This window comes from Ochotona princeps, chromosome 5 (assembly GCF_030435755.1).
Source record: "Ochotona princeps isolate mOchPri1 chromosome 5, mOchPri1.hap1, whole genome shotgun sequence".
Taxonomy (NCBI): domain Eukaryota; kingdom Metazoa; phylum Chordata; class Mammalia; order Lagomorpha; family Ochotonidae; genus Ochotona; species Ochotona princeps.
This window is the reverse complement of record NC_080836.1, coordinates 51,863,396-51,887,819: the sequence shown is the minus strand read 5'-3', so window position 1 is coordinate 51,887,819 and position 24,424 is coordinate 51,863,396. Positions and strand designations below refer to the sequence as shown.

At 45.5% G+C, this 24,424-nt stretch overlaps 1 protein-coding gene across 2 annotated transcripts in view; it reads right to left on the bottom strand.

Moving 5' to 3' along the window:
• The window catches only part of METAP1D (methionyl aminopeptidase type 1D, mitochondrial), an 85,423-nt gene extending 61,869 nt beyond the window's left edge, over positions 1–23,554 (bottom strand). For both annotated transcript variants that reach the window (XM_004577063.4, XM_058664638.1), the window contains exon 1: positions 23,488–23,554. In XM_004577063.4, coding sequence (XP_004577120.2) covers positions 23,488–23,527 — 40 coding nt within the window. In that variant the 5' untranslated portion in view covers positions 23,528–23,554. The remainder of the gene's footprint in view (positions 1–23,487) is intronic.
• Between the last annotated feature and the right edge of the window lie 870 nt (positions 23,555–24,424).

Below are 24,424 nucleotides of genomic sequence, written 5' to 3'. Positions count from 1 at the left end.
TCCCCTGTGCCACAACATTAGCCCCACCTAGGATCTCTCCAGCAAAATGGTTTACTGAGCCATAACCAACCAATCAAACAAAAAACATGGCCAGGAGCAATTTCCTGCAACTACCAGTGTAAAGTGGCCAACAGATCTATAGCTAAGAGTCACAGAAAGTTGGTGGATGAAAGTCTAGGCCAGTTGCATTAATCCATGGTGGCTATAGATAAAAGAAGAAAGGAGCTTTGAGACAGGAGGACAGTCACTAAGTGGAGATCTTTGTTGCTTCTGCATTGGTTGGGTCAACAGTTTGGAAAGTTTATATGAAAACAAGGTGCAGGTAGCCTGAGTGGTCAGCTGTGATGGGATTAAAGTCCAGGTTTCAACATACCTTCAGGAATGTGGAACAGTCTTTTTGTTCACTTTGCCCAAAGCAGTAACTGATTTAACTTTGCTTATCTCTTCCCCCATGCTTTGTAATTAAATATAGGACATCTCTGAATTTTTCTTTTATCATTAGGAACATCCAATGCTTACTAAAGGCACTTTAAGTGCTCAAAATAGCTAAAGTAATTTCAGCTTCCTACAACTGTAACCAAACTAGTGGGGAATAAGGAAGGATTGCAGGCAAAGAGGCAGACAGGCAAGATCAAAACGATCAGAGAAGACCAAGGGAGCCTCTGATGGTATCTCCTTGCTACCCAGATAGGACTTTTACAAAAAGCCAGAGAACAGAATTCTAGGCTGAAGGTAAAGAATTCTAGGCTGAAGATGGAGGAGCATTCTGAAAGCCCATGAAGCCAGACTTGTGTTTGCTGAGGTATTGAGTATGCTTAGGAAGAGTAAGTTTGACCATACTCTGTAAGAATTAGTTTTATTCCTGATATATTTATTTTCAGACAAAAAGACATACACCAATAGTCAGAAACATTCAATCCACCAGTTCATGGCCGAATCAGGCTGAAGGCAGGTGCGCAGAATTCCTTCAGGGTCTCCTGTGTGGGTGGCAGGAACCCAAGTACTTGAGCCATCACCTGCTGCCTCCCAGGGTACATGTTAGCAGAAAAGTGAAGGTATTCACAGTAGCAGGGATTTAAACCAGGCACTCTGGTTTGTAATGCAGATGCCCAAATGGCAACGTAACTGCTGCATCAAATGCTAGTTCCATTATGAAAAGTTTAACATGCTCAGGAATCAGAGTTTAAATTTAATATAGTGAATTCCTGAAGTTTTTGAGTAAGAGAATGGCAATATCAGAAATGAATCCTTGGGGAAATTAAAAAGGCTAAATGATTTGGAATAAACAATCAGAATACGGTATAGTTAGCTTACTTTAAGAGAATAAATGGAAAGTAATAAAAGGATTAAACCCCTTGGTAAAACGTGTGGCAGAGGTACAACTAATGTGATGTAACAGTACATGACATATACATGTTAGGGAAGAAAAGTCAAAGATGACTCAGAGGACAATAGTGCATTTACAGAAAAAAGGGAAAGCAGGGGGTAAGTTGCTTTTGGTCTGGAGAAAAATCTGTATTTTGGCTTTGGATCCACCAAATGAGAAGTATTAGCAGGACGTTACGGAAGAGTGTGCGGAAGTGCAGGGTTGGTGCTGAAGAGGTCGGCCATTTTGTAGCAACAATATGACACTCTATCTGAAATATTAACTGAAAGTCACTATAAAATTCCCGTTTGTCTAGCTGCTCCTCGCCCTCTGATGTAGGCGTCCCTTCCCTGTCCACTCCTTGTTGACCAGTTTTTCTTAGAGATTTGTCCTTGTTTCTCTTCTTCCCGACCTACTGGACTTCTACCTTGGAAATGCCATCAGCTCTTTAGGACTTCCAAATCTGTATTTCCAGCCCAGATCCTTTGCCAGAATTTACCTGACTGGTTAATTTCCTTTGTTTAAGGAAATCCTCTGTCTGCAGGCATTCCACATTCAATATGACTCATATTGCGTTCATATTCTCTTCCAAACCTTATCCTCTCTCCAATGTTCTCAATGACTGGCACCATAATTCTCTCAAGCACCCAAGCCAGAAGAGCTTGGGAGCCAGACGAGCATTCCCTACTCAGTCCTTCCCATCCTCCTCCTCTTCCTCAAACCAAGCAATAATCAGTTTATGAATCTACCTCACAAGTGTCTCCTTACAGAATTCACTTCTCTGTACTCACTGTCCTAGTTCAGGCTGCTCTCCTCTGTTACCCAGAACAAGTGCAACAGCTTCCCTCCTTTGTCTCTCCATTTCTAGTCATCTGACTCCATACTGTCCTCCAACTGGAAGCTGGGGAGAACTTCACACCACGCTCATTTTAACACATCACACTCTCACACATAATCCTTCCTGTGTTGGCTGTGTCACAATCGCTCCAAAAATCAGTGTCTTGAAATAACAAACCTTTGTTAGCTCTCATGACTCTGTGGTATGGCTGGGTGGCTTCTCTGATCAGATCAAGATGATTGAAGACAACCTGCTAACGTTGGCTCAGCGCTGGCTCCTGTGATGACAGAGACTTAATCATGTGATTCTCATCACCCAGTCCAGGGTCTCTCAGATGGTCACAGTGTTGCGAGGGGCAGCACAAAAAAAATCTAACACTCGAATACTTTCTAAGCCTTTTAGTATCATCTCATTTGTCAAAGAAGTTACATGACCAGCCGAGATCCAAATGGCACAAAAACAGAGTTGACCTCAGAACAGGAGGAACATCAAAAATCATAAACAAAGGAAGAGAGGAAGGTTTGTACCCTTTTGCCATTAACTACATGAATGCACCTGACAGATTTCTTAGGCTCTGGATCCTGATTACCTTATTCCTCATCCCTTGAAACCTGCCCTTTGTCTCTGGGCACTCATGACATGATCTGTTTCAAACATACACAGCACATTTTCCTCTTATAGGCTTTTAAACCTATTGGGCTTCTGCCCTGCCACTCTTTTCCTTCACCACCACTCATCCTTCAGGTCTTTTCTTAAATGTCAATTTTTCTGAGAAGTCTTCTTTGATCCTTTTAGATGGCAGCAGATACCCTGCCACTGTGCCTCACAGTCCCTTTGTGCTGACCTTTCTCACAGTCCTTAACACCTGTATCGCCATTACCTTGCATTGCTAGATTGTAAGCTTTCTATAGCAAGGACTATGTCTTTTCCATGCAAGGTAGGTGACAGATTTCTAACTAATGAAATGACAGTAGTGTCCCATTAGCTATAGTTGTGCTCTCCATGGTTTCAGGTCTTGTGGCTCTAGTTACGCAGTCAACTGTAGTCCCAAAATACTAGACAGAACATTCCAGAAATAAACAATTTGCAATTTTTTTAAAGTTGCACATTGTTCTGATTAGTAATGATAAAATTGTGTACCTTCCACCAGGGATTGGAATCATTACTTTATCCAATGAATTAATGCTACATATGGCCCCTGCTGCCCTTATAAATTGGTTACGAGACCAACTCTGGAGGTATCCCTCATTTTACTTACTACTGGCTCCAAAGCATAAAAGTGCTGTGGCTGGCAATTTGGATATGCCAAAAAAGAGTCATAAAAGCTTTCTTTTTTTTTGTTTAAGATTTACTTATTTTTATTGGAAAGGCAGAGATACAAGGAGGAGGAGAGACAGAGGGGAAGGTATTCCATCTATGGATTCTTCCCAAGTGGCCACAATGGCTAGAGCTATGAGAATCTGAAGCCAGGAGCCAGGAATTTCTTATGTCTCTCCCACGTGGGTGCAGGGTCCCAAGACCTTGGGTCGTCCTCGACTGCTTTCCCAGACCACAAGCAGGGAGCTGAATGGGAAGTGGGACTGCTGGAATTAGAGCCGGCACCCATATGGGATCCTGATGCGTTCAAGGTAAGGACTTTGGTTGCTAGGCCACCGCGCCTGGCCCCATAAAATCTTTCTTTAAGTGATAATAAGATAATGTGAGACAGAGAGATCATGTTCATGTAACTTTTATTATAGTATAACTGTTCTTACTGTTTTTATTTTTTATTTTATTTAAGAGGTGAAGAGAGGGAGGAGGAGGAGGAAAGCAAGAAGAGACTATCTCTCATCCATCTGCTTGCTCCTCAGATGCCCACAACAGCCAAGGCTGGGCCAGACCAAAGCCAGGAGTTTGGCATTCCATGCAACATACCATGCGAGTGGCAGGAATCCAAGTACTTACATCAGGTCCTGCTGAGGCAATTATCTCTAATATCTGCTAATATCTCACTCAATCTAGGTTATATATTAAGCTTTATTATGTATTTATAGGAAAGAGCATAGTATACATATAAAGTTGAGTATTATCCAGTTTCTGGTACCCACTAGTGATAGAATACATTCTTCAAAGATAAGGGGACTACTATACCAGAACTGAAGTTTTATGGCAAAAGAAAGCAAGTGAGGGGACTGGTGTAAATGAAGCTGCCACCTGGGGCCAATTTATGTCCCAGCTGCTCCACCTCTAATCCAGTTTCCTGCTGAAGGCCTGGGAAAATCAACAGAAGTCGGCCCAAGCATTTGGGCCCCTGGAACCCATATGAAGACGGACATGAAGCTTCTGCTTCCTAGTTTCTGCCTGACCCAGCCCTGGCCATTGCAACCATATAGGAATAAACCAGCAGATGGAAAATCTCTTTTTCTCTAACTTTGGTTTTCAAAGAGATAAGTACATTTAAAAAAAAAAAAGCAACTAAAAGAAGACAGAATACAAACAAAATGTCGTGGATCACAGTTTTCAAAAACACTGCCTGGCCCAGGATTTAAGAGAAAAAATAAAAGGATTTGCAAAAAAATTTGAGTGAGGAACATTAGTTCCATCACATCAGGGGTGGTAAGACCCTGAGAATGAGTCAACCAGTTGGCCGTTACTGGATAAAGGAAAAGGGTTGAAATAGGATAAAGGGAGCCAGCATGGCGGCATAACAGGCTAATCCTGGCTGGTGCAGGCATCCCATATGAGCACTGGTTTGAGTCCCAGCTGCTCTACTTCCTTATCCAGTTTCTGCTCATGGCCTGAGAAAGCAGTGGAGGATGGCCAGGTCCTTGAACCCCTATACCCAAATGGAAGACCTGGAAACACCTCCTGGCTCCCAGCTGTGGACCTGCCCAGCTCTGACCACTGCAGCCATCTGGGGAGTGAATCAGTGGATGGAAGATCTCTCTGTTTCTCCCTCTTTCTAAAATTCTGACTTTCCAAGTAAAATAAACAAACCTTTAATAATAACAATAATAATAATAATAAAAGAAATGAGTTGAGGATCTCTTTCCCCCACAAGAGAGGAAAAAATTATGAAACTGCAATAAAATGACATCAGTGCAATATATCTAGCCAAGAGGCAACAAAATGCGTTATAAAAGTAAAAAAAAAGTGATAAACTCAAATACACATCTGCTGTTACTGCCTCTCCTCTCCCGTTGATGCAGGCATGCTCCTAGAAGAGCAGAAAGCAGGACAGACAACAAGAGTAAAACACACAATGGGAGGTATGTGACTTGGGCAAACCACAAAAACTGGATCTGGTCCAGGCAGCAGAGAAAGGCAAGGATTCCCAAGCGCCGAGGGATAGTCTGCAGACCTAAGGGGGAAGTGGAACTCAAGATAAGAACGAACAGTTGAAAACATGTTTTAGGACAAATTTCAACCTCCATATTCTGCTCTATGAAATGAAGGAACTGCCCTTCTACTTCCTCTGGCAAAACACCAGTTTTAAATTTGGGAGAGAGTAAAGCAGCAGGTCTTTGGACAAAGCTAGGAACACTTGTGATTAGGGTACAATGATGAACACAGGAGACCAACTGCAGACTCGGGCGCTAAGACCCCCGCCCCGGGCTTCAGCCCACTTAGTTTCCAGAATGCTGGCGGCCAGATGAGTTTTACTAGTTTTTCCATTAAAGCTCTCTTTCTGTTTGAGGATCCACTCTAGAATTCCACCATGTAATTAATTGTCAAGTCTCCTTATTGTTCTACAATCTGTAACAGTTTCCTTAGTCTTTCTTCCAAATACCTGAACAAGTCTTTTATACAGAAGAAAAATACCAGGCCTAACACAATGACTTTAACTGGTTAATCCTCCCCTTTTAAGCACCTGGATACCATATGGGTACCTGGCTGCTCCACTTCCCATCCAGCTCCCTGCTTGTGACTTGGGAGAGCAAGTGAAGGATTGCCCAATGCTTTGGGATCCTGTACCCATGTAGGAGATCTGGAGGAAGCTCCTGGCTCCTGGCTTTGGATTGTCTGGGTTCTGGCCATTGCAGTCATTTTGGGTATGAACAAATGAATGGAAGTTCTCTCTCTGTCTTTCCAAGCAAAATAAATACATCTTGTGAAAAAAAAAAAAACACAGAACAAAACAAAACAGGGCATCAGAAATGAAAACCTTAATTGAAGGGATGGAGAAAAAGCTTGAGGAACTTTCTCAGAAAGGAGAGTTAAAAGAAAAGGACCCGGAGTTGGTGCTGCAGTGCTGCGCTGCCACCTGCAGATGCAGGAAGTCCACAGGAGTGCTGCTTCAAGGCCAGAAGGCTCAGATTCTGCTCCAGCTCCCTACTAACACGCCTGGAAAAAACAGCACATGAAAGCCAAGTTCTTGGTTCCCTGCTGCCCATGTGGGAAACCCAGGTGGGTTTCCTAGCTCCTGGCTTTAATCTGGCCTAACTCCAGTCATTGCTGCCATTTAAGAAGTGAATCAGCAGACAGATCTCTTTTTTACTGTCTCTCGATTTTTCTCTGTAACTCTTTGAAAAAAATTTCTATTTGTTGATTTTGTATCACGACTTTTCATTTAAGGGGATGTACAGTAGTTGTGTAATGGAGACTATAATATCTAGTAACATGTCATTTAACTTGATGGCATTGTAAATTTCCTCTTTTCTTTCTATTGATTCTGAAACATGACTTTTCATTTAAGGGGATGTACAGTAGCTGTGAAATGGAGAATAACATTCAGATGTGAGGATGTAGTGTGGTATGCATTTCTGCTTCCAGACAAAAATGGACTTACAATGAAACTGTTTACTATTTCTTGACAATAGGATTCTGGACTCTGCCATTGTCCAGGCCCGCAATGATGGACATATGACTGAGTATGAAGAACTATATGTTAGTAATGATAAGAGGAACTGGTGGGGGGAGGGAACTGGGGAGGGGATAAGGGAATATGAAACTGTACTATAAAATAATAAGAAGAATAATAAAATGAATTAAAAAAATGGGATGTGGAGCAGACCGAATCAGTCCACTGCACAGGCTGGCAGGTACAACAACCAGAGTTGGGGGGCTGGTCCAGTGATGGTTATTGGGAGTCGCTCCACCTGGGCTGCAGCTCCTCCTGCAGTATATGAGGGCCAAATGTGTGTTGGGCAGGGCTTGGCTAGGTCGCAGCACCCATTGGTTTGCTGAGGATGGAGGACAGAACAAACTGATCAACTACCCCAGCGAAACCTGACAGTAAATTTCTGGGCCAATGGAGATTCAGAGGCAGTCTATGGCAGCCAATCAACCTTGGAAAGATTTCCTCATTCATGGAGCGGCAATATCAGCAGCATCTCAGAACTATCAAAACCACATGGGGCCCAGCAGTGGTCTAGTGGCTAAAGTCCTCACCTTTAACATGCCAGGATCCCATATGGGGCGCCAGTTCTACTCCCAGCAGCTCCACTTCCCACCCAGCTCCCTGCTTATGGCCTGGGAAAGCAGTTGTGGACAGCCCAATGCTTTGGGATTCTGCACCCGTGTGGAAAACCTGGAGGTGGCTCCTGGCTCCAGATCGGCACAGCACTGGCCGTTGCGCTCATTTGGGGAGTGAATCATCGGACGGATGATGTTTCTTTCTATCTCTCCTCCTCTCTGTATATCTGACTTTGTAATAAAAATAAATAAATCTTAAAAAAAAAAAAAAAACCACATGAACAGAACTCTCAAAAAATGCTCCCTAATGGGGAACTTTGGATGACATCAGGTGGCAGTTCCCCCATTCCTGGGGTAATGTGGCAGTTGGGAAGCTGGGCATGGTTTTTCTTCTTGTAGCTCCCTCTCCCCCATATATGGGAAGAAGAAGAAAATGTGTAAAGGGAAGAAGAAGAAAATGTATAAACAAGGGTTTCACCCACTAGTTATTCCCTGATCCTCGAAATTTCCCACCCTGATCAATTATATAACATCATCACTAAAAAAAAGTGGTTGGCATGGGCACACACAGGCCTCTGGTCAGCTCTGCCACCTTCTCCCCTCACACCCTGCCTCTGTATACACAGTCTCACCCTCATGTTCTTCCCTATTTATCTGCTCTTCCTTTAACATGATCCTTCTTGCTATCCCACACCCTTTTACTCTTGCCTTCCTACTTCCTTAGATTCCTGAGATCTCCTGCCTCCTCCAACACCTCCCGCCTGGGTGTTCCACAACAGGCTGCTATCTGAAGCTCTGCCCAGGTGGCCGTGGGGACAATGAGGGCAGATGCAGAGATGCTGGGCATGAGGAGACCAGGTGGCCAGCCTGGGTTTCCCAGGCCACTATGGCGGGAGGGGTGAGACCCAGTTAAAGGAGGGGGCGAGGAGACAGGAGACAGAGGCTGAGTCCTGCTGCTCAACAGCCGGAGCTCACATACACAGGCCACCAGGACAAGCTTTGCAGTGTAGATGGGCCCTGGGAGCTGCCAGTTGGAAACGCTGACCTAGACAAGCAATTAAGGCAAGTTCAAGGTCTGCTGCACATAATACAGACTTTCAAAGTAGGCTAAATCCCCTGTTAAGAGTTAGTGATTTCTCTCCCCTCTAAATTTTCCAGATTAACAGTCATGGTAAGAACTGGAAGACAAATCATACAAGGGTACTGAAAATTTGACACACACTGCACACCAGACTTCATGTTCTTTTATGTACTTTTGGAAACAGATGAGGGATTTGGGGACTATTGAGGGATCTAGTAGGTTTGCTTGATGAGAATTTGTACTGGGAAGGAATTTGAGATCAAGGTCAGGAATGATTAATATGCATACAGGAAGTCATCAACATTTAAGCATAAGCAATATGAATCTCATTAAATCTTCAATAGCTTCCTTTGCCCGAAGGAACTGCTGGTATTCTAATGATTAAAGCAGCAACATTAAAGTAGAAGACGGCATTAGAAAATCAATCTGACCCTTGTAAAAGAAGCTACCACAAAGCACCAACCCACCTAGGCTGACTTCCTAAGACTCTGGGGCTGCTGTGATTTTTCTTTAACACACACATTCCGTCTCCTAGTGCCCTGAATTAGAAGGCCCAGCTGAAAAATGACTAGAAACATCAGAGATACAAGGGCTTTGGGTTTTTTGCATTTAGGTAATTGATAATCCTCCCCACACTTCACCCCACAGAGAGGCCATCATCCAGCTCTCTAGCTGTTTGTCCTGCTTCCCTCCTGTGGCCCCAGCGCAAGCGTTCTCCCTGCCGCGTCCTCGCTCACTCTTCTGATTGCAGTGCCCCTGCACTTGGCCATGCCCTGAACAGCTGCTGTTCACAGAGCATCAGGCAGGGGAGAGAGGACAGCAGCCGACAGAGGAGCTGTCCTTGGAACAGCAGCTCCTGGTGGGGGCTGGGATTCAGCCGCTTTGACTGCTTGTTGAATATGGCCTGGGTGTTCTTTTCTCTCCTGACCTACTTTGATTTGATCTTATGAGAAAACCGTTATCTTACTCATGACAGAGTCGGGGAATCCCAAATTCAGAACAATCACGTGCCAAACTGAAGGATAAACAGCGTGAAATGTACATTCCAAGTGTGAGAAGGAAAAGGAATTTTAAGGTTCACTTTCCTAAGTTGATATTTTAGCAATTAATAAATTTTCTCTATTAGGCAGGGCAGGCAGGTTTTAAGAAACACTGTCATATTACTAGTAGCCTTTCTTAGAAAAAAAAAGTTCTTTGGAAATGCCTAGTCTTTCTATCTAAATGCTGGGGCCATGGGTGATGCTCAGTTTCTTGTTCACACGTTTCTACAATATGCCAATACTACCACTAAGAGTAGTGATTATAGGCTAACCACGCACCTGGCACCTGACCGGGTCTCCTCCCAAACTACTGGTCTATGTAACCCACAGCTTCCGACTGACAGGCAGTCACTTCAGAGGCTTGGGTAGGAATGACCATGGGCACTCTGGCCCTCCTGAGACCGCGTCTCTAGTTCTCTGTTGTGGGCAGTCACAAAGAGGGGCAGGGAGCCACAAAGTGAGGTCGCCACGCAACTATCCCACCAAGTCATCACACAACTACAGCTTCAGACAACAGCTCAACTGCAACTTCATGGGCAATCCTGGGCCAGGGACAAATTCACCCTGGTTTCTTGGGCCTGGGAAACTGACTTAGAGTCAGATGTTTTGGGGCAATTTGTTTCACAGTGAATGGGTAATCAGTTGCACAGGTTACTGTTTCTTTTTAATCCCCAGAATAGACCAGTAAATTAGGGACTCTTTATCTCTGTTTTACAAATATGGCTATTGGTTCCAGTCTAAGCTGCTTCACTCTTGATCTAACTCCCTGTGAATGGCCTGGGGAAGCAGTGAAAGATGACCAAAGTGCTTGGGTTCCCACACCCATGTGGGAAATTGTGAAGAAGCTTCTGGTTCCCAGCTCCCGGCTTCAGAGCAACTCAGCTCCTGCCATTGTGGCCATTTGGGGAATGAACCAGTGAAGTGAAGATCTGTCCCTCTCAGTCTCTTCTTTCTTCTAAAATGCCTTTCCAATGAAAATAAATAAGTAAAAAAGAAAGAACCCCAGGTTTAGAAAGGGTATCTAACAAGTCCAAGATTTCATAACTACTATGCTGCAGTATCAATGTTCAAACCTAGGCAGGCTAATCTGAGAACCTATGTGCTTGCATTATTTTTATAACCAGAAAATATATTTTAAAAACATTTTCATTCCTAGAAAAAGATATTCCTGTTTGGCTTAGTCAGCTTTCTGCCACTACAGCAGAATATCTGATACAGGTTACTTAGGTGGCAAAGAGGCCTTACTTCCGCCACAGTTCGTTGGCCGGGCCTCTGATGATGGCGCTCTTGCCAGCAGCGTCCTGCGGCAGCCCAGAGCACCTCAGGGTGAGTGGGAGGGCGCGAAGTGTCTCTGCAGGCTCCACCCTATCAGCCTGGGTCAGGCTAATCACCTCCCAACAGCCTCACTGCTAAACACCAAGCCAGATCCCGTTCCCACTCTCTCGGCACCACTGCCACGAGAGCTTGGGAACCAAGCCTTCAACACAGGGGCCTCTGGTGGGCAGCCAAACTAATGCCCACACCACTGCACCGAGTCCTCTGCTTTCTTCACAAGCAGCTTCTGGGTGTCTAGGATTTCCAGTGCCCCTTCTTCCTTATCAGTTCTTCTCTCTGTTCCATAACATAGCCAAAGCCTTCACTACAAAAATATAACAGAGGCCCAAACAAAAGCTTCAACCCAGTTGTTCACAGAGGCATGATTCAGAAGTAGAAATAAGTTGGGGCTGGTATTGTGGCATAGTGAGTTAAACTACTGCTTGCGGCACCTGAATCCCTTAGGGTGCAGATTCAAGTCCTGGCTGTTCCACTTCCAAACCAGGACCCTGCTAATGCTCTTTGGAAAGCAGGGGAAGACAGACAAGGTCCTTGGCACCCTGCAGTCCTGTGGGAGATCCAGAAGAAGCTCCAGGATCCTGGCTTCCGCCTGGCCCAGTTCTAGCAGTTGCAGCCATATGGGGAGAGAGCCAGAGGATGGCAGGTTGACTTTCTCAGGCTATCCTCCTCCTTCTGTGACTCAACCCTTCATATAAATGTTAAAAAGTCTTTTAAAAAAAAAGTAAAAATAATCAAACATCTATCAACTGATACAAGGGATTAAAAAGTTGATCTTATATGAACACACAGTTTGTATGTATATATGAAATATTATTAAATAATAAGTAGGAATAAAATACCTATATATGCTATAGTAGGGATGAGCCTTGAAAACATCATGTTAATCTTGAGAGGCTAGCAACAAAAGGCCACCTCTTATACAACTGCATTTGTATGAGATGTCCCGAATAGGCAAACCTATACTGACAGGAGATTGCCAGTTGCCTGGGGCTGCAGGGCATGCAGGATTTGGGGAGTGACTGTTAATAGGTAACAGGCTTCTTCTGAGGATGATGAACATGTAAGACGGATTGTGGTGATGGTTGCATGACTCTGTGAGTATTCGAAAAACCACTGAATTATACATTTTAAATCAGTGAATTGTATGGTTTGCGAATTACAACTTGAGAAAGTTGTTATTAGAAAAAGAAGGGACAACAAACCCTCCCCAGTTCTCTCCACCACTACCAACCAGCACTTAACCTGCTTCTTTCTATCGCTCCAGTTGGGCCCATGACACTGTGATCTGCCCTCCTACCCTGGCGGTCCCGGGACTTCCTCCTCAGGTCATTCCTGACCAGAATCTGGGTTCCTGCCAGCTCCTCCTTTTCAGTTTTCATGATTCTTCTCCTTCCCCGGGTCCTCCTCTCAATAAGTCTCCAAGCCCTGATGAGCTCTCCTCCGTCCCTTTTCTCCCTTTGTTATTTTTTTATTTATTTATTTTTTAAAGATTTATTTTATTTTCATTACAAAGTCAGATATACTGAGAGGAGGAGAGATAGAGAGGAAGTGGAGCTGCCAGGATTAGAACCAGCAGCCATATGGGATCAAGGCGAGGACCTTAGCCACTAGGCCACGCCGCCAAGCCCTCCCTTTGTTATTTTACAGAGACACACACAGAGATCTTGCATCCCACTGCTTTGCCCCCCAGATGGCAACAACAGCTGGGGCTGAGCCAGGCCAAAGCACGAGCTGAGCCAGGAACCTCTGCCTGGTGTCCCACATGAGTGCTGGAGCCCAAGCACTTGGAGCTCTCCTTTCATTTTTCCCAGGCCTTTGGAAGGGAGCTGGAAAGGAACACCATGCCATACCCTTTCTCTTGCCTCCGTCTTTCCCTTTCCACTACAGTCATGACCCACTCTGCTTCTGCCACTATCTCCTGAGGACAATGGCTTTTCCCTCTACTATATCTGAAACATAGCAGCAGTAAACTACAATGGAGGGCTCGGCAGCGTGGCCTAGTGGCTGGGGTCCTCGCCTTGATCCCATATGGCTGCTGGTTCTAATCCCGGCAGCTCCACTTCCTCTCTGTCTCTCCTCCTCTCAGTATATCTGACTTTGTAATAAAAATAAAATAAATCTTTAAAAAAAAAAAAAAACTACAATGGAGACATTGTCTCATCTCTATCAGAAGCCCTCAGGGGTCCCTGCTGCCCAGAACATAAATCCCAAAGTGGTCTTCAAGGTTCTTCACAATCTGACCCTACCTGTGTTAACCAAACTTCACTCACACAAACTCCAGCGTAGACAAACTCTCCATTCCAGAATCCTCTAATCCTGTCTTGTCTTTTTCCTATAGTCACGCAGCTCTGCCACCACTGTCCTGGCTTAGCTTTCTGGAAGGCTCTCCTCAGGACCTCTGCTCACTGCCTTTCAAGGCCTAGCCCAACTCCCACTTCTATGTCCCAACCACTCCAGCCCCAAATGGTCTTTTCTTCCTCTTGCTCCCAGACCACTATTACATACCTCCTGTCTATTAACATATGTTTGGGGCTTCTTTCTCTAGTTACACCAAAAATTGCTTCGGCTCAGAAGTGACTCCCACCCCACCATGAAACTCCAGCCCCTAGCCCCAGCGCCTCAGTTTTCCTGCTCCTTCCCTCCATACTCATTCTTTCTTGTTTTTTTTTTTAGTTCCTTTATTTATTTATTTATTTATTTTTTATTGATTACATTGCATTATGTGACACAGTTTTATAGGCACTGGCTTTCCCCCACCATACACCCACCCACATACCCATTCTTGAACCTTGCTGGGAATTCTCATTTCTGCACAAGTTCTTCTCCAAACTCTTTCTTTTCTACCTTTTCTACCTTCCAGATAGTTATTTTTTAGTAGTAATAATGGATAGAGGCATAAGGCCCATTCCCCTGGGACACTTCCAGCCTAGGTTACACTCTGGGATTTATTAGCTCTGTCCCTTTGTTGCCACCTTCCCTGCCTCTCTTATCCTCTGCTCCTTCCAATGCATTTCTTTAGAAATTACAGTCAGTTCCTCATCCTTGGATATGCAAGACTGACAGCATGTCAGAACTATCAAAACCATTTGAACAGAATCCTCAGGGCATGCTTCACATTGGGGGACCCTGGGATGACATGGGGTGATTGTTCCCAATCCCTGGGTGCTGAGATAGTTGGGAGGCTGGGTGTGGCTTTTCTCATTGCTTTCCCCACCCCCTCAGATGTAGAAGATAAGGAAGGTGTGGAAATAGTGGTGTCACCTGCTTTTCCCTAGTCCTCAACCCTTCCCACCCTAATCAACTGTGTAAACATCATCCCCTCATCCCCCCCAAAAATCTCAGGGCCCGGTGCAGTAGCCTGGTGGCTAAAGTCCTCGCCTAGCAAGCACTGAGATCCTATCTGGGTGCCCGTTTGTATTCTAGAGACCCTACTTCCCATCCAGCTCCCTGCTTGTGGCCTGGGAAAGCAACTTGGGATCCTGCACCCACATGGGAGGCCTAGAGGAAGCGCCTGGCTTCAGACTGGCTTCAGACCAGCTCAGCTCAGGTCGATGCGGACACTTGGGGAGTAAATCAGTGGATGGAAGATCTTCCTCTCTGTATATCTGACTTTCCAACAAAAATAAATAAATCTAAAAAAATCCAATCAAGCCAATTCTCTACCTGTATTTCTTTCTACACACAGGGTGAGAATATCACACAGCAATGACCTGGGCTGCTACAAACCAGGGACACTAATGTCTGATTTTCCTTGGATCATAGCTCTGCTGGGTAATCCTTCTCTTTATTCATTATCAATCTCTTCTCCCATTTAACAGTCCTTTATCTCATCATTTCATCTCTGATCTCCACAAACGCATAGCAGTCACTGAGGACAAAGAATTTCCTCAATTTTTCTGTCCCTTCTCCCCCTTGAAAAAGCTACCTGGCATACACATCCTTCACTTCCACCAACTCTAAGAGAATGGAGTCTGTCCAAATTCCCTCATGTGCATGCCCCAGCTGTCCCACTCAGATGGCCCCCAAATCCTGCATCCTCCCCAGAGTGGAGCAGGTGGACAGGAGGAGGCTTGTATCTCAACCCTGGAGACTCCTGGATCTTCACCAAGGACTATCAGTACAGGCACCAAGGACTACATCCCAACTGTCAAAGAGACCACAGGGAACTGGAGTGCCTTTGGAGGCTGAGAACTCTGAGGTCATCCACCCCCTTTTGGATCTACCACACGGGATGGAAGAAGCCCAAATCCTTCCTCGCAGGATCCAAGGTCATCGGAACAGCCAGGACCCCTGAGCGGTCCACAGAAACAGAACAGTAAACTTCCTTCGGGACTAGGGAGAGGAGCTTTCTCTGGTCCTTACATAGTTCCAAGTTTGGGTCCACACCCTCTCTTGCAATGACCATCAGGGTCTTTCCAGAGCCCCCCTCCAAACACACACACACACACACACACACACACACACACACACACAAATAGAATAGATAGGCAGAGAACAATAACGAAAGCTTAGAACCAGATAGGAAAAGGTCAGCTTGGACTCACACATACCTTACTAGGTAGGACACAAATATTAATTACTCCTCATTAAGGTATTGAAGATTTCTCTGCACACCCCTCCTAAAACTGTTCTGCACCTCAATTGTTGACATATGCCTTGTTAGAGTTATAACCCAGTTTAGACTATCCTAAAATCTGCCAATTACAGCAAAATTATGCTTCAACACTATAAACTGCTAAATACTAAAATAAAAATAGACATGAGACGGCTGAATAGTACCCTACAGCCATTTTAAGGTGTATAGAAGCCGGTTCTGTATATATACTAAAATTGAAATGTCAATGAAGTAGTCACAGGATGTGGTTAAGAACTTGCATTTTAGTGCCGCTCCTCACAATGTGGTGGCTGTGGGGGGTGCCCCTGCCGGGTCGGACCCAATGCTGGGGGCTCACACCAAAGACACTGCCGCAAGGCAGTGAACGAGTCCTCGGCCTCACCCAGGACCCAAGAGAGCTCTTTCCTCAGGGTAAGTGCGCCATGAGGGAACTTGGGAACTGGGTTAAAATTCCTAGCTCCGCCCAGCTGCTAATATCTTGTGGCTAGGTGAGTTTGGGAGGGGTTCGGGCATTCCTTGGGTTTGGGGGCAAGTGCCGCTCCTCACAGTGTGGCAGCTGTGGGGGGTGCCCCTTCCAGGTCAGACCCAATGCTGGGGGCTCACGTCAAAGACACTGCTGCAAGGCATTGAACGAGTCCTCGGCCTCCCCCAGGGCAGCCAGTGCACCATGTAGTACCAGACTTTGCCTGCTGGCCACCCGGCGGCCTGCTCTGGGGTTTTTTAAGATATGTTTGCTGCCTGGGGATACCCATGACTAAGTTCAATTTTAGTGTAGGTGAGTAGTGAATCTTGGGTGATTCCCAGTGACAGGGTCATGGAGGCATGCGTGGGGACTCAGACCTGGTGGTTTGGAGGGAAGTACCCAGGAGACAATTATACACCAACCCAATTCGGAATACAGAAATGGCCTGTTTGCCTAGAACATCACTGATCGTCACACACCAGCCCACACCAATACTATGGATGGTGGCCTCTTTGGCAGTGATGGGTACCATTACCCAACTGTTGGTGGAGTGGTGGAGTGGTCACATTTGGCAGGGTCAAGACTGTATCCAGCACACGAGAGAACTTTGTCTGGGGGTAGACTCTATGGGGTTGTGTGGGCCCAACCCTGTGGAAATACACCCTAACGGGGTTGAGGTTCCCACCAAGGGGCGCGTGTGCTGGAATGGGGGCTGCGTTCTATCTAGGAACCAGTTGCAGTCACCCGAGGCACTAGTGTGGGCTGGGATTGGATGCACCAGGCCAGTTCGGACCCCAACACCATCTGGTGTCATGGAGAACCAGGGTAGATGTGGGACTGATTAGGCTGGGTCTCAACCCTCTACTGAGCCATGTGTGAGCTCTATGTGGATATGGACGAGCCATGGCTGGGCTGAAACATCCAACAACAAGAACCAGAATGGGGTGAAAGCCAGCCGGGAAAAGAGTAGGGTTGGCTCAAGGACCCCCTGGTATGTGCAAAATCTGACATTCGGAGGGGTTCTGATGGAGGAGCCTGGGCAACTCCTCTGGCAGGACACAGTCCCTGCAGGTAAGCGCAAGAAGCATGATAGGAAACAACCAGAATACGCCATGGAAAGTTTCCCACTGGCACACATTCGGCATGGGTCAGGAGCAGACCAGGCTGAATCAGTTCATGTCATCCATTGGCAAATCCGAACATCAGAACAGAGTGTGGGTTGAGCCGGGTTTGGTTGCGACAAAACCAGTACACATTATGGAATGCCAGGGTGAGGTTGCCTGTACTGGATTTGACTGCAGCACCCAACCAGCACACGTGAGATCCAGGAAGGGAGGGACAGAGCTGGCAGGGGGATTGAGGGGCTGGTCCCCTCGCCAGACAGCTACTCCCACTGGAGAGCGTGGGCTGGGATGAGGACAGACCAGACTAAGCAAGGCTGCAACACCTGTGCGCTGCATTTGGACTAGATCAGGGAAAAGCCAGGCTGGGCTGATTATTCCTGCTGGTGCAAGCGTAAATTAGAGTGGGTGAGGGATGTTTGGACTTGGCCGCAGCATCAGCTGGCAGAAGCTGGCACTGGGGACTAATTCTGTCAAGTCAAATCACAGAACCACCTAAAGAGTGCATAAACCAGGACTGAGAGAGACCTGGGAGGGAAAAAGTGGGTTCCCCCTTCTTGGGAGGGCATGAAAACTAGGACGGGGGCAGGGGTGGCTAGACAGAGAGGCACTCAACAATATCGGTGAGGGCTGGATGGTTGAGTTGGTTAGATGGAACTAAGCTTTAATACCCATTGATGTAAGGGCCGAGTATGTGCTGGGCAGAACCAGACTGGACTGCAACACCCATTGGTTCCAGTGCAACTGGGGACTGAAAACAGAACCAACCCAGCAATTGCAACCAGCTGATCGGGGTGATGGACTGTGCCGGGCCCTGTGCTTGCTAGAACATACAAGAATCTGGTCTGGGAATACCTCAAGGTTTCTTTGGAGATCTCCCCAATCGAACTGCTGGACTCAGAGCCCTACCCAGGAAAAGACAGAGGACAGAGCAAGTCAATCAACCATCTCAGCTATATGTTGGCAGCGAAATATGGGGCAAACGGAGACTTTATGATGGACCATATCAATCAGTGGACGACCTCATCGAGCGAAACTGGCAGTGATCCATAACTGGAGAACTATTAAAACCACTTGAGCAAATATCTCAGAGCATGCCCCACATCCGGGACTTGGGGTGGGCAGGAAACCGGGTGGGGCTTCTTCCTCAATATCCCCTTTTACCTCAGATACACGATGGAAACAATATGGACATAATAGTATTACCCACTTCCCTATACCCCCTGAACCTTTTTTTTTTTGTTAACCATAATTAACTATGTAAAGATTGTCAACAACTATACAATAAAAAAAAAGAACTTGCAATTTTTTTTTAACATATTGGTTACTCAATACCATGTCAATTAATTCCATAATGTTGGAAATTGTCATGATGTTATGTCGTGGCTTTTAATTGATCGGGATGATATTCTGCCAGCTCTGCCTTCAGACCAGAGATGGTCTCCCCAAGAAACTGTTGAATTTACCTGGACAATAAGATGCTGGACTCTATGCTTGGTATACTCTTGCAATGAAAGAATATTGACTGAATTTGAAATGTAATACAGCAACAAGGTGGAGGTATCAACCATGGGGGGAGGGTACGGGGAGGGGTTGGGGGATCCCCAGAGCCTATGAAACTGTGTCACATAATGCAATGCAATTAATAAAAATATATATATATTAAAAATCAATATTAAAAAGTCTACTGAAAAAAATAAAAATTTCCATTTTCATTTGAAAGGCAGAGAGACGGAGACAGAGATCTGCCATCAGCTGGTTCAGCTCCTGAATGCCCACTAAGGTTGGAGCTGGGCTGGGTCAAATTCTGAGATCAGGAGCTTGATCCAGGTTTTCCACAGGCATGGCAGGTCTGAACCACTTGAGTATCCTCTGCATCCCAGGATGTGCATGAGCAGGAAGTTGGAACTAGAAGCAGAGCAATCCAGGTAATTTCATTTGGAATGTGGGTATCCCAAGCAGCATGTTAACTATAGTGGCAAATGTCCACTCTAAAACCTTGTCTCTTCTCTTGCCAAAGTAGCTATCTTCAACCTCTCCTGTGGCTATCAGTGGACTGACCTGTCCTGTGAAGCCAGCAGAGGCCCCAGAAGGCTAATAATGCCCTCAGATCTTTCTGCCTCTAGACTTCACCTGCCAAAGACAGGAGCCAGGAGCTTCTTCCAGATTTCCCACTTGGGTGCAGGGTCCCAAGGCTTTGGGCCATCCTTCACTGCTTTCCCAGGCCACAAGCAGGGAGTTGGATGGAAAGCGAGGTCACCAGGATTAGAACCAGTGGCCACATGGGACCAGAGTGTGCAAGGCAAGGGTTTTAGCTGCCAGGCAACAGCACCAGCCCAAAGACAAATAAATCTTTTTTTTAAAAAAGTAAACACTTAATTCATGTGTAAAAGACCAGCACTGTGATCCAATGGGTTAAGCAGCCACCTGCAATACCATTATCCCATATCAGAGCTCCAGTGTAAGTCTCACCTGTCCCACTTACAATCCAGCTAATGTTTCTACTAAGGACCAGATGATGGCCCAAGTACTTGAGTTTGTCATCTGTGTGAGAGAATGCAATAAAGTTCTAGGCTGCTGACTTCAGGTTAGCCAGCCCTGGTTACTATGGCCACTTTTGGACTGAGTAAGCAGATGGAAGAGCTCTCTGTCTCTCTGCCTTCCAAATCATAAATGAACATTTTTAAAAAAATGTCATGATGTAGAATGATATCCCCAACCTGGGCGTTACATTTTTGAGAAAAAAAAAAAAAAAGATGGCTATGTAAGCAATTTCTCCATGGAAGAATCTATAGCCATTAAGGTCAGAACTTAACAATGGACTTATAAATATTTTCTTAATTTTTGAAATTAGAATTAAATAACTAAATAGCAAAGTACAGCAGTAAAAATATATCCATCTACCATTCTTTGTGGGGATCTTAAAGACACACTTTTCTAACACTTTAAATACGCAGGCATTTTGTGTTATGTCCTGGCTGCTCCACTTCCAATCCAGCTCCCTAATGGCCTAGGAAAAGCAGCAGAAGAACCCAAGTTTTGGGGCTGCTGCCACCCACAAGGGCGACCAGAATGAAGCTCCTGGGTCACAGGCCTGGCTATTACAGCCATTTGGGAAGTGAAACAACTGACAAATTCTGTCTCCTCTTACCCCTTTCTGTAATCCTAACCTTAAATAAATAAATCATTTTAAAAGGTCTATATAAACCATGGATCTTGTTCATCAGGAATTCATAATCTAGTTAGCAGTAGGAATAGTGAGAGGACTAAGTACTGGATATGGATATGCTGCAATTAAAGCCACATGAGCTGAGAAAGCATGAGAAAAGCCCCACACTCTTCTTCAGAGGTCTATTTAAGGTAAGTTGCTAATGATATAATAAATGCTGATGATGGATCTTGACATCTAAAGATTTGTTGTATTGATTGAAATGCATCAATCTAAATGAGGAAAGAAGGGAAAGAATGTGTAGAAAAGAATTTTTACCAATTTGTCCTCACTGTCTTTCTCTTTCTCTCTCGCTCTCTTTTTTTTTTTTTTTAGGTCAGAGTGACAGACACAGAGAGAGGAAGAGAGTGAGAGATCATTGTGCCACAATGCTGGCCCTTGTCCTCATTTATGTTTCTTTTTTTTTTTTTTAGAAAATATTTATTTATATTGGAAAGGCAGATATACAGAGAAGAAGAGAGACAGAAAAAGATCTGTCCGCTGATTCACTCCCCAAGTGATCACAATAGCCAAAGCTAAGTCAGTCTGAAGTTAGAAGCCAGGAGCTTCTTCCGGGTCTCCCATGCGGGTACAAGGACCGAAGGCTTTTGGGCCATTCTCTACTGCTTTCTCAGGCTACAAGCAGGGAGCTGGATGGGAAGCAGTGCAGCCGGGATACAAACTGGCACCCATATGGGATCCTGGCGCATGCAAGGTGAAGATTCAGCTACTTGGACCATCACATCGGGCCCCCCTCTCCTTCATTTTCAACCCTGTGGGTTGGGGAGTAGATAAGAAAGACCTATCTGCAATTCAAACCTAGCTATGAAAATTTCAGAAAACAACCTTTTCCCTTACGCTAAAATGCTTTCCTCAGCATACTTTTTCTTTTCTTCTAATCAAAACAGTCCCCTCTTGGCTACTGATCTGACTTCCCTATAGTAGCTTTTTCCAAGATGGTACAAATTACCATTTGTGTGGTATAGTGGATTAAGCTACCAGCTGTGACAGCAGCATCCTTTATTGAAGTGCCTGTTCAAATTCCAACTTCCCTGCTTCCCACTCAGCTTCCTGTTAACGCATCTGAGAAAACAACAGGTGATGACTTAAGTGCCCAGCCCCCTGTCTTCCACATGCAACACTATGTTGGGGCTCCTGACTCTTAGTTTTGGCCCATCCCAGTCCCAACTACCTTGTACAATTTGGAGAATCAATCAATAATCAGTATATGCAAAATCTTCCCAACATTATTCCAAATAAATAACCAACAAGTCTACTTTAAAAACTGCTTTAGCAAAGGGAAAAGGGAGAGATGAAACAGATATGATTAAACCTTGGAAAGTGTTGAATCTGGGTGGTGGCTATATAGCTGTTCACTTTGCTATTGTTGCCTTTCTTGTAAATAAAAGTATATTTAAAGTTTCAAGATTAAAAAATCAAGCCAGTAAGCACTGGCTGGAAAATCTGAAACAAAGGAGAAAGGAACAGAACAAGGGAGACCAGAAGGAATGACTGTTACTTCAGTGACCTGCAAAAAGATTTACACACACACACACACAGACACACGACTTAGGACAATTTATTATTTATTTGCTCCTCCTCTACTCTGTTTGTCTCCACAAAGCCTCCTATTACCTGCAGCACACAAAAACAAGATCAAAATGCCATTATGTCTTGTCAAAAGAGAAAAGAAAAAGGTAACGTAAATAGCAAATAGAGTTTGGACTGAAGCCCAGATCTTAAGGAATATCTATCAATGGGCTCTCTTTACAAGGCTGAACTCTCTTGTCTACCACCATTCTGCCTCGCACAGAATGCGAAACACTCTTCCTTCACCTTCCTTTTACACATCCTTCACCTCAGATCTTCCTGCGGCTCCTTATTCATCTCCACTACCAGTGAAGTCTTTATCTACCAACCTTCTTCCTGTATCAAACCCCCTTCCTCTACCTGAATAGGCTTATTCACAGTCATTGTACTTGTGCTGTGGCATTTCACCTATTTTACCCTCTGATTTCTAGGAGACCAGACCATGCAGTTCAGAGGAATGAAGCCTTAAAAAAAGTCACACTTTCTGCCTGTTACCATCTGTGTGAGGTGAATCCTAGTTAAAACCTCTCTAGCTTTACTCCCATCTGCTGAGGAAAGAACTCCTAACTCAATTTAAATGGTAGCTGGCATATAGGAGGTGGTAAACACAGTATCTAATTCAAAAAAGGCACATAAACTGTAGCTATTACAATAAAAACATTTAACTAAATGCCTTAAACCCAATTAACTTTGCAGAATGTTTTCCTCTTCCTCATCCTTGAAACAATTTTCTACTTCTTTCCAACAAAGATTGACAACCTAGTGCAAATCCAACAGAGTTCCCTAAGGTAGCTGCAAATATATTCATTTGCTGACAAAAAAAAAAATTTTTTTTCAGCCCCCATGCAGGGTAACACTTATATCTAGAACTACCCAGACATCTTGTCCTCCCTGAATTGTAAGTCACTGGAACACAATAAGCACATTTTCTAAGTTTTCCCAAAGAGATGCCAACACAATAGATCAAGAGAAAGAATCTGCATGTCCGAGTGATTTAGGAGTTACCAGAGGAGTCACTGCTCGGCGCTCGAATCTTTTTTTTTTTCCTTTTCCGTAAGCAAGTTCAAAGAAAATATACCTGACAAACCAAGCTAGCATCTTGGGCAAAGAACTGAGAGACTGTTACAGTAGTGTTATAACCGACTGGGGAAAAAAAAAGTTCAGACTAGAACCCGTAGGTTGCTGCCACGCGGAGACGCTGGTCCATTCAGGAGAATGTCAAAGGAGTGGGTGTGGGTGGGTGTGGGTGTGTGTGTGTGTGTGTTCCCGCTACTTGGGAATGTATCGGGGCGTGCTAATGTGTCACTCTGTGTGCCCGCGGGGCTACCAGTACGTTCGCGCCCGCCGAGAGAAGTCTGAGCACCGACGTGGAACCCTTTGAACCCCGAGCGCGGCGAGCGAGAGAACCCCGCCGAGGCCGCCCTTCAGGCGCTTACCTCTGCGGACGAGCAGGTGGACGCGGCTGGGCGCCGCCATGTTCGCGCCGGTCACGTGGCCGCGAGCGCTCGCCCGCCGCCCCGCCCTCGGCCGGTCTCAGCCCCGCGGGAGACCCGGGCAGGCGCCTGAGGGGAGCGCGCCTGCGCGCGGCCGTCGTCTGCGGGACCCCGAGGCCCTCGCGGAGCCCGCGGGCTGCCAGGCCGACTTCGGCCATGAGAGGCGGGTTCGCCCTGAGTGCCCGCGCCTAGGTGGGATGGAGGAAGCCGGTCAGGTAAGCGCGGCATCCCAATATTTATAAGCTTCAACGTTTTGGTGCATGGGAACGTGAGGTTAGACAGAAAAAAAAAATAATAAACCACAGCCCGGTGTGTTCCACATTGCACTTTGCGCCGTCTGCCACTCTGTTGCCAAGTGATTCCCTGGATTTACTTCAGAGTTTAAATTTGGTTCCAACACACCACCTTTCCTTTCCTGTCCCAGCATCTGCATTACTCAGCAGAGACTAGGAGACCAAGCAGGATTCCTTCACCATGGTGTATGCTAGGTTCTCTGACGGACCAGTTCAGGGGCCTTGTCTTCAAGGATCCCTCCCTTATAGCTGGACTCTGAATATAAAAAGAAGACACCTACCAAAAGAAGAAGTCTGCAGAAGTCCAATCAGGAGTGAAGCCAGAGGAACTGCTGTGTTCCCCTTGCCCATGGTGCTGAATTTTTATTTTTTAAATCAGATCCGCCCTTCCTCTTACCTGTGCTGGGGTAGACTCTGTCATCCTGGCCCACACTGGGTGTTGTCTGGGTAACCTGTGGGCCGGGCACAGACCCTGATCTCCACAGGAGGTACAGGAACCCTCCATGGAAGCATCACACTGAGAACAGTTTCCAGATGTTCAGTATCCTGAACGTGGATAAAGATTTTTGGTGAAGCGCTATGAGGTT